Genomic DNA, 10,036 nt, shown 5'->3' on the forward strand with positions numbered 1-10,036 from the left:
CAGAGACCCAGGCTGACGCCGTATCCTGTGCTCCCCGCCCTCTATGGCCCTGCATCAGATGTGGAATCTCCTGGGAGCTGCTCTGGGGTGCGGGACCCAAATCCGTCCGGTGTCCCGGGGACAGCAGATGGACAGGCGGGTTCTGGCACCCGTCGGGGGGGGGGCCCCTAAGGGCAGTGGGGTCACGCAGGGCTGGGATGTCCTTGCGAGTAGGGTCGTGGTCTGGCACAGGTGTCGGGGGCATGGCCGTACCGGTAGGGGCGTGGCCGTACCGGTAGGGGCGTGGCTGTACCGGGCAGGCGGCGGGAGAGCAGCCGGGCAGAGAGGAGCGGCAGCGGCAGCCTGGGCTCCGCGACGGGGACTGAGAGCGGGACCGGAGACGGGGACGTGCCCCAGGACGGCAGTGAAGGTGAGAGCTGCGGGATCGGAACCGTGCGCGGAGCCCCGCAGCCAGTCCCGGGCAGCCCGGTGGGTCCGACCCCGCGCTCGGAGCGGCGAACCTAGGGCACCGGGATGAGGCGATGGCCGGGAGTCTCACGGGTCCCGGTGCAGCCCCGGTTTGGCACAGGGCAGCCCCAACGAGGGTGTCCCTGCCAGTGGCTTTGCCGGGGCTGTCGGAGACCAGAGGCACGGGGCAGCAAGGGCAAGGGGCTGCGGGCAGCCTTGCTCCGGGAACGAAGGGCACCCCCATCCAACCTGGTCCTCATGACTGGGGACGCCGCATGAGCCCTCGGACCTGGCTCTCGGGGTGGGACACATCAGGAATCCCAGCTATGCCACAGGAACCAGTGGGAATGACTCTTGGACCGCCCGGGGTGTTTGTGCTTTTTAGGGTTGGATGCGCTGAGCCAGTTTGGGAAGGGAACAGCAAATCCCTGCAGTGGTGATGGTGTGAGCCACGTCTGAGTTTAAGCTGGGCGCTATGTGGGTTTGCCAGGGTGGCTCTGGCACAGTCCCCAGCCTGTGCCCAGGGTGCCCCCAGTGAGGGTGATGAGCTGTAGTGGCTGCCACCACTGCTCCTGCTCTGCCCTCGGGAGCAAGGCTGATCCAGGCTTTGGCAAGCAGGGAAAGACAAGGAGTGACCATGGGGTGTTGTGGAGGTGGCAACGATGTCCCTCAAGAGTTGTGCTGTGCACATCGAGGGTTCAGTCCTGAGCTTCCTCCTTCACTGTCACCACCAGCACCTTCTCCTTTCTCTGCACCCAGGTCCCCCTGGCCGAGGGAAGTACATTTGCAAGGGGTTTACCACTCTTGCTGCTTCTTGCAGCTTTTTTCCCACTGAGTTTCTTGGGGTGCTGGACAAAGTTGAGCATTTGCTCTGGACTGGCTGTTTGGGGCAGCCCCGGGGCATGGGCGCCGGGGGTGCTGTGTGGGGACCCCCAAGCTGCAGCAAAGCTCACCATGGTCAGGGCCCCTCTTTGCAGAAGATGCCTAGTGTGACTCTCTGCTGCCGTGGTGCCCAGCGCCTGCATTCTGTCCTGCATCCCAGGAGGGCTGGGCAGCCACTCCATGGCTGCTGCTGTTGTCTCCCCGAATTTTGCCTCCTGTGACATCTCTGGGAGATCCCTTTTCCTCTGGTGTGTCACTGGGCATCCCAGTATCCTGAAGCTGTGGGAAAAGCAAAGCTTTCTCTATCAGGCAGAGCACCTGAGTGGGCAATGGGGCCCTGTGCTGGGTGGGAGCTGATGGGAACAGGGCTAGACTGGGGTTGGAGCGGGGCTTTCACCTCTGTCGCAATGGCCTCACTTCCCCTTCCTTGGCTGCAGCATGGGTTGCGTGAGGTCAAAGGAAGCTGGTGTCCAAGAGAAGATGATAAAAACTGATTCTGACCCTGATCCTGGCCCCACCATCCTGCAGGGCCACTACGTGCGGGACCCCACAGCCACCAACAAGAAGGTGAGTGATGATTTCAGGGCTGAGCTGACACGGGGGGCTCAGCCCCTGTCCTCAGCAGTGCTACCAGCACTGAGAGTGTAGCCAGCTGAGGGCAATGGCAGTGCCCATACACTGGGGCAGGGACCTGGCTATGGAGTGGGAGCTCAGGCCACACTGAGACAAAGCACAGAGTGGATCTGATGGGAATCCACAGAGAAAGGGAGAGAAAAAGGAAGGTGTTGGGAGAGGGTGCTGCTGCTGGGCAGTTTGTTGTGTCAGGTGGTGTTGGTGCTGCTCCTCGGGTGCCCTCCTGCTCCTGCCATTGCTGTTGGGGCCAAGACTCCCTGTGGGAAATGGGTCTCTGCCACCTCTGATGTCACTCTGTGGTTTTGTTCCACTTTCCAGAACAATCATGTCCCCAGCACAGCTGTGTCCCTGCCCGAGGATGGTATGTAAAAGGGGGCTGCAAGTGGGTGCAGGGGGATGGAGTGTGTGGGGGCAGCATGGCCAGATCCTCTCTGACCTAGGGGTGAACACTGCCAGTCCTGGTGGGATGGGAGCTCTGGGCTCCCTTGAAGGGCCAGATGTGACCCAATGAAGAGGGAGGTGCTGGGAGGTGCTGGTGTGGGGGTCCTGGCCATCGTTCATGGCAGGGGTGCCCAAGGAGCTCCGTGCTGCAGGCGTGGGGGACAGCGTGGTGCTGGCGCTCTATGATTACGAGGCGATGAATGCTGGGGACCTCAGCTTCCAGAAAGGAGAGAGGATGAAGGTCCTGGAGAAGTAAGTGCTGCTGGCAGACCCCTGTCCAGGGCCTCCTGATGGCTTGTGTGGCCCTGTTGGCTTTTTTCTGGAATTTGCCCTGGAAGAGCTGCTGGTGCCCAGGTCCAGGTGTCAGGAGCCAACCCAATGCCACTTCTGTCACAGGTCAGGGGAATGGTGGCAAGCACGGTCACTGGTGACAGGATGCGAAGGCTTCATTCCCAGCAACTACGTTGCCCAAGTCAACTCTCTGGAGACAGAGGAGTGAGTCCATCCTTGGGTGTCAGATCATGGCCCCATGCTGCTCCACACCTCCCCACTGCTGCTGTCCTCACTCCTGCCTCATGTCCTGCCCCCAGCCCTGCCCCACACCAGCACTCCTTGGTTCATTTGGTTCTGCTGCAGGTGGTTTTTCAAGGACATCAGCCGGAAGGATGCTGAGCGGCAGCTCCTTGGTCCTGGGAACATGATTGGGTCCTTCATGATAAGGGACAGTGAGACAACCAAAGGTGTGGAGGGGTGTCCATAGCACAGTGGTGGGGAACAGCTGCACAAAGGGCTTCCCTCATCCATTTTTGCCAGGAAGAGGAGCGCCCTCCCCAGCCCTGGGGATCTGCTGTGCTGAGGGAGGACTGGGGGGCCATGCTCTAACTGGAAGTGCCCCTGCAATAGCCTGTGGTGCTGCCACATGTCTGAACCTCACGGCAGGGATGTGTCTCTTTGAGGCTGCTTTGGGTATTTGGGGTGCAGGTGTAGCTGGCCTGGGGCTGAAGGGGTGGTGGCAGCACAGTGGATGGGTGCTGCTGGCTCCACTGGGCGATGGCTCTGTGCATGCCAGGAGTATCGTGATGGCCGGGAGCAGCAGGAATGTGCTCCCGTGGGAGGTGCCAGCTCATCCCTCCCTGCCCAGGCTCTTACTCACTCTCGGTGAGGGACGAGGACGAGCTGCGGGGCGGGGCAGTGAAACATTACAAGATCCGGACTCTGGACAGCGGTGGCTTCTACATCTCCCCACGAAACAACTTTAACACGCTGCAGGAGCTGGTCCAGCACTACAAGGGTGAGCCCTGGGGTGCCTGGCCCCGCTTTCCAAATGGGGCTTTGTCCCGGAGCCAAGCAGCTGGGCAGCTGGCGGTGTGCAGAGGCTGAGGGGCTCCTGCCCATCACCTCTGAGCTCCTGCTGTGGCTCTGACTGCAACATGCAGTGGCTTCCAGATCTTCCCCTACTGCCATGGCTGGCCTGCTGGCTGTCACAGCTGTGGTTCTGGTGTCCCTGAACACCCACAGTGGCCAGGACTTCCCCTTGAAGCACAGTGTGGCCAGTGAGACAGGCTGGCTGATGGCCCTGGACACTCCCCTCAGGTCAGAGTGATGGGCTGTGCCAGAAGCTCACCCACCCCTGCCGTGTACCCAAACCACAGAAGCCCTGGGAGAAGGATGCCTGGGAGATCCCTCGGGAATCACTGAATCTGGAGAAGAAGCTGGGAGCTGGGCAGTTTGGAGAAGTGTGGATGGGTGAGAGTGAGGGGGAAGCAGCTGGGAGGATGATGAAGGTGATGGTGAAGCAGGAAGGGTGGGGGATATGAAAGAAAGTAGAGGGACGGTGGGGTGGAAGAGACAGGGAGGGAGTGACCTGAGGGAGAGAAGCAGAGGGACATGGAGGTGACCCTGCCTTAATGCAAGGGCTGGTTGGGGCTGGGCTTGTGGGGACAGCCCTGGGCTGTGTGTGGTCTCAAACCTTCCCACAGGAGCTCTGTCTGCAGGACTGGGACTTTGGCTCCAAAGCCCAGTGCTCCCAGGGCAGTGTGGGAGTGATCTCTTGTGCCACCCCCAGCAACCTACAACAAGCACACCAAGGTGGCGGTGAAGACCATGAAGCCGGGCAGCATGTCTGTGGAAGCCTTCCTGGAGGAGGCAAACCTGATGAAGACACTGCAGCACGACAAGCTGGTGAAACTGCATGCAGTGGTCACCAAGGAGGAGCCCATCTTCATCATCACCGAATTCATGGAGAAAGGTGCAATCTGCATCCCTGAGTGATGCCTGTGGGCCAGGCCAGGTGGCAGCACTTGGGTTCCCTGGGATGGTGCAGGATCAATCCCTTCCACATCCCCAGGCTCAGCCCTGCACGAGCTCCCAGGACTCTAGGAGCAGTTCTGGCTTCTGCCACAGTGTGTCAGTGCTCTGGGGCACAGTGCTGGGAGAGGGGATGTGGTGACAGCATTGGGAGAGAAGGGACACCTAAGAGGGGGCAGATGAGTGCAAGCACTCTGCAAGGCAGTAGGGAGCCTGCAGAGGTTCTCCCCTCTTGGCCCAATCCGTGGGAGTGGGATGGGAGATCAAGTGTGTTTCCAGAGTCCTCTTGTGCTGCTCTTTGGGACCCTGTGCTACTCTAAGGGTGGCTGCAGGCTCCAGCTAAGCCATCAGCCCTGGCACCATTCCCTGTCTGCAGGGAGCTTGCTGGATTTCCTGAAGACCGATGAAGGGAACAAGCTGCTGCTCCCGAAGCTGATCGACTTCTCTGCCCAGGTGAGGAAGGAGCAGACCTTTCCTAGCTCTTAGTGATCCTTGTCCTCCTGAAAAAGGGTGAGTGAGGATCCTGGGAACCTATCTGGGGCTTGTGCAAGGCCAGCCAGAAGCGTAGTCTGAGCAGTGCTGGGGGTGCAGTGAGGTTTTCCTGCAGGCAGCCACTGCCTGCTCAGCATCCCCATCCTGCTGACCTCGCAGGAGAAGGGGTGTGAGAAAGGAGAAGTGGCAGCTTCTGGTGGGGGTGACCTCACCACACTGACATCTGCAGCACTCAGCCTGCCCACCTGCACCTGAGCAGTGCACAGCAGAGCTGCACAGATCCTGGAGAGGATTGGCCATTGACTTCCGTGTCTGCCATGGTTCCTGTAGCCCTTGCAGCCCACGGGGCAACTGTGCTTTGTGGAGAAAGTGCAGATGAAGATGGGGCTTGTTTCCACAGCTCACATTTGCTTCTGAGATGTGCCAGTAGTGGTTGGTGTGGCCAATCAAGCCCCAGGCCAATGTTATAAATTTCTACAATTGATAACTATTGATACTCGTAACGATAATTTCTAATTTGCTGCTGCTGTGACAGTTACCTGCAAACTTGGCCAAAGCCCTACAAACTCAGCGTGCCCACACACCCACCCCATCCCCAGCACTGCTTCAGGACAGCGCCTCGGTGGTGTTAAACCCTGTGGGTTTAACAGGAATAGTGCTGCGTGTCCCTGTGTGCTCCCAATGCCTGAGAGACTGAGCCAGGCACGGTTCCCAGTCTCCTGGCAGGAGCATAGCAGGCTGTGTTGCCCCAGGGGAATGCCTACGGAAGGGCTATGGTTCAATAAAGACACCAGAGGGCTGTCATGGGCAGGGGAAGGCAGCTGGAGAGGTAGGAGAACTAAGCAATAATTATTTCAGGGATATTTTCAGGACCTGATTTTGAGTACAGTGGAATGAGCTGTTAAACCCCTCACTCTTTGTGCAACCACTGAGTCCCTGCTGCTTCTCCATTGTCCCTGGATGAGGACTGCACCCAGAGACCATTTGTGCTGAGCTCAAATATTTCATAGAGATACTTGAGCAATAGGAAAGCCAGGATGGGAGCCCAGATCCTGTGGGCTTAGACCAGGTCACTGGCTGCTGGAGTGGTTGTGCTGGGATCTGTGGATCAGCTGTGCACTCCTGCACACCATCTGTTCTCAGCAAGCTGGCCTGTGCCAACCCCAGCTCAGCCCATGGCTCCGAGGGGCTGCTCAGAGAAGCTCTGGGGAGCAAAGGCTGAAGGGCTGTCACGGACAGGCAGCAGCCTGGCCACTGTGCTGGGGCTGACTCACTGTGGGCAGAAATGCATCTGTGGTTATGGAAATGATCTTTCCACTCTTGCGCTGCCTGATTACTTCTGTATTTAGTGGGGAGAGCTCTGTGAGAGCTGCACCTCACCCGGGCCAGCTTGTGTGGGTGTTGGGAGGGTCTCCCCTCTGGCTGCTCCAAACCCTTCACATTCTGGATTCTGGCCACATCCAGGCACGGTATCAGTACAGCTTTGGGGTTTGGTTGTGCATGCACCTGGTCACTCTGCCTAATCTGCACGCACAGCACTGAGTGAGACTTCAGAAGACAGAGTGGTGTGGAGGGATTGTCAGGGGCCATCACAGCCATCCTGTCTGCAGGCAGAGATGATTCTTCAGAAACTAGTCTGGAAGAACTCAGGCATCTTCCCCTATGCTTTTCTGCCCCAGCTAAGGAAGCTTTGGAAGATTGACCTTTGCTGCAGCAATTACAGTGAGCCATTGTGGGTGTATTTGGAGACTAGGCTCACATCTTCCCTGAGCAGAGAATGATTTGCTCCTCCTTCACATCCTCATGGCTGTGCATGAAGCAGTTACACCTTGTTCTGCAAACACTCACAGACACTCTCTGGTGTCACAAGAGATCCTCAGCTGTCAGTTCTCACAGCTTTTCTCACACAGCAGCTTAAAGGTGTCATGTTGGCCTAGTCACCCAAACCCCAACCTCTTCTACAAGGGATTCCCTACTCGAAGAGCAGTTTCCATGCAGGAAAGTCACAGAATGGTTTGGGTTGGAAGGAACCTTAAAGCTCATCTCATTCCAATCTCTTGCCATGGGCAGGGACACTTTCCACTAGACCAGGCTGCTCCAAGCCCTGTGCAGCCTGCCCTTGAACACTTCAGGGATGGGACATCCATCTCCTGCTGTAGCTCAGCATGCTTTCATGCTTTTCTGAGTGCTGGCCAGAAGCAGTTGACTACTTTGATGCTGAGGGGGTGTGTGTTATTTCAAGCAGCCTGTTTGCATTTGCCTTGCTTCCCTGTGACAGATTGCAGAAGGAATGGCTTTCATTGAGAAGAGGAACTACATCCACAGAGACCTGAGAGCCGCCAACATCCTGGTGTCAGCAGTGCTGGTGTGCAAGATTGCAGACTTTGGGCTGGCCAGGGTCATTGAGGACACCGAGTACACGGCCCGGGAAGGTGCTGGGGGTGAAGGGCTGCGGGGGGTCCCTTAGAGCCACTTGCCACCATGGTGGTCCCAACCCCAGGAGGGATGTGCTGGGTACACAGGCAGAGGGAAGCTCCTCTCATTTGCATCACTTCACTTGTTCCGCTTCTGTTTGTTTCTTGTTCCCCATATTTCACCACCCATTTCTCAGCAGTTGGGGTTGAGCTCATGTTTCCCATTGGATCTCTTTGCCCAGGTGCCAAGTTTCCTATTAAATGGACTGCACCAGAAGCCATCAACTATGGATCTTTCACTATAAAATCTGATGTTTGGTCCTTTGGGATCCTGCTGACTGAGATCATTACCTATGGACGCATCCCCTACCCAGGTAAGGAGGTGAAATGCCTCCTCTAATCTGGTTCCAAAGGACACAGTCCACCTTCTGGGCCCCATGCATGTCACCTGAGCTTCTCCAGCTTCATGGGAAAACCCTGTAAATCCTTATAATTAGGGACCATCCCATATATTATACTAATAATTTTTTTGGTACCTTTTTTCAATGGGAGATTACTCTATAAATGCTACCACAAATGGATCAGGAAGGATCTGGGGTGGCACAAAGGGCTGTTCTGAGGAGCAGCTCTGCCCCCAAACTGACTTGTTTTCATTGGAAGCAATGATTCATCACAGACTTACAACATGTAAATTTTAATTTATACAAAGTGATTATAAACCCCACCTGACCAGAGGCACAAAACTCCATCCTGCAATAACCCAGCAGCTCCTTTGTTTACCTTCCCCTTCCCAGCCCCTCTAACCACTTTTTCCTTCCTGGACACATTGCCCAAAGGGAGAGAATTTTTGGGTTTGGGGATTTTATGACCTTTAAAGAAACCAATGATAAACCAGGTTGACCTGTCCTACCCTGTTTTCCCAGGAATGTCGAGTGTGGAGGTGATCAGGGCACTGGAGCATGGATACCGGATGCCCCGCATGGCTAACTGCCCTGAGGAGCTGTATGACATCATGATGAGGTGCTGGAAGATCAGACCTGAGGATCGTCCCACTTTTGAGTACATCCAAAGTGTTTTGGAAGATTTCTTTACTGCGACAGAGAGCCAGTACCAGCAGCAGCCGTAGCATGGGCTGCTTGGGGCAGACACTGCTAGCTCTTCCCTGTCTCACCTGTGCCCTGCTTCCCCTGCCAGCCTGGCCCAGGAACCACAGCCTTCCTGGAGTGGCTGGGCTGAAGGAAGTGCATGATGGAGGGAGAAGAGATGCAGCCATACCTTGTGCCTTTCCCAGGAGCCTCAGTGTCCGTGAGGCAGTGACTCCAGGAAGTGCTGGCTGGACAATGGATGCCCAGAGCCCAGGAGGATGGACAGGGATGGGACCAGGCCTGCTTTTGCTGCAAGGAAAAACCCAGATCAGTATTTTTTTAATCTTTCTGAGATCTTATCACATGGTTCTGCAGAAGTAGGTGTTTTAGTGTGCTGGCCTTGGCAAAACGCCGTGCAGTGCCTGTGCTCCCTGTGTGATTGATCCCAGGGGATTCCCACAGGGCACGCTTCAGTGCAGCCTGTGGGCTCATCATCAGCACAGGATCCTGGGTTTGGATGTGGAATGTCACGAACACGTGTCCTCCCCTCTTCCTCCTGGGTTTCCTTCCCCAGTATTTTCATGGCAGAGTGAGCAGAGTGCAGGTTTCGTGAGGCTGTGCCACAGGGGCATATAGACAGTGCTTTTCCAGGCCATCCCTGCGTGGATCCCCCTCCACTTGCCTTGGGAGGAACCTCAGGAACCCAAAGCCATGGCAAAAGGAGCCCACTCTCCCATGACTGAACTCACAGGCAGGATTTGTTGTCTACTGGGACATTTGCAGTGTCAGCAAGGGCCAGGTGCTCCCTGCACACTCACTTCATGTTAGCGTTTATTTTTAGTATTTCATGAGGTTATTTTGGGGAAAGGAGTAAACAATATATTTTTAAGACAGCCATGTACCTCCTACAGCAGCCAGACTGGGGCCCGTGATTGTATTTTTGATACCAAGAGGCAAACGCCGTCGCTTCTGCTTTGGGATTTTTTTTTTTTTTTAAATTTTTTTTTTTTTTTTTGTAACTAATAAAATATTTATCAACCTTTCCTCTCCTGGCCGTTCCTGCTGTTCCACAGCCCGGGCGGGGAGACAAGGATGGGGCAAGTTGAGGCCCGTAGCTAGAGCCGGGCAGACCAACAGCGCACTCCGAGCAGCCCCGGGCCGCGGGCCGCTCCGCAGGGACCGGAGGAACCGGGAGGTTCGGATTGGTCCGGGCGCCTCCCGGCCCCACCACCCTCACATAACATGGCGGCCGCAGCGTCGTGCCCGCTCTCCATGCAGAGACCGCTGCCCTCAGCAAAGATGGCGGTACGGCCCGCCACTTCCCCGGCCGGCTTC

General features: G+C 56.6%; 1 protein-coding gene across 1 annotated transcript; it reads left to right on the forward strand.

Annotated features, from left to right (window-relative positions):
* The first annotated feature begins 158 nt into the window (after nt 1-158).
* Nucleotides 159-9,944, forward strand: HCK (HCK proto-oncogene, Src family tyrosine kinase). Its single transcript, XM_056507606.1, has 13 exons — nt 159-409; nt 1,767-1,896; nt 2,281-2,323; nt 2,556-2,655; nt 2,800-2,898; nt 3,040-3,143; nt 3,545-3,694; nt 3,997-4,149; nt 4,469-4,651; nt 5,087-5,163; nt 7,481-7,634; nt 7,859-7,990; nt 8,540-9,944. Exons 2-13 carry the CDS (start codon nt 1,768-1,770, stop codon nt 8,740-8,742), a joined length of 1,527 nt encoding a protein of 508 aa, XP_056363581.1. The 5' UTR covers nt 159-409; nt 1,767; the 3' UTR covers nt 8,743-9,944.
* Nucleotides 9,945-10,036: the final 92 nt, after the last annotated feature.

The sequence above is a fragment of the Oenanthe melanoleuca genome, chromosome 20, assembly GCF_029582105.1.
Source record: "Oenanthe melanoleuca isolate GR-GAL-2019-014 chromosome 20, OMel1.0, whole genome shotgun sequence".
Lineage (NCBI taxonomy): Eukaryota > Metazoa > Chordata > Aves > Passeriformes > Muscicapidae > Oenanthe > Oenanthe melanoleuca.

Coding starts and splice junctions, on each gene's coding strand:
- HCK (XM_056507606.1), top strand. CDS start 1,768: ATGGGTTGCGTGAGGTCAAAGGAAGCTGGTGTCCAAGAGAAGATGATA. Junction 3,695..3,996: donor GCTGGTCCAGCACTACAAGG/GTGAGCCCTGGG, acceptor CACTCCCCTCAG/GTCAGAGTGATGGGCTGTGC. Junction 7,991..8,539: donor TGGACGCATCCCCTACCCAG/GTAAGGAGGTGA, acceptor CTGTTTTCCCAG/GAATGTCGAGTGTGGAGGTG.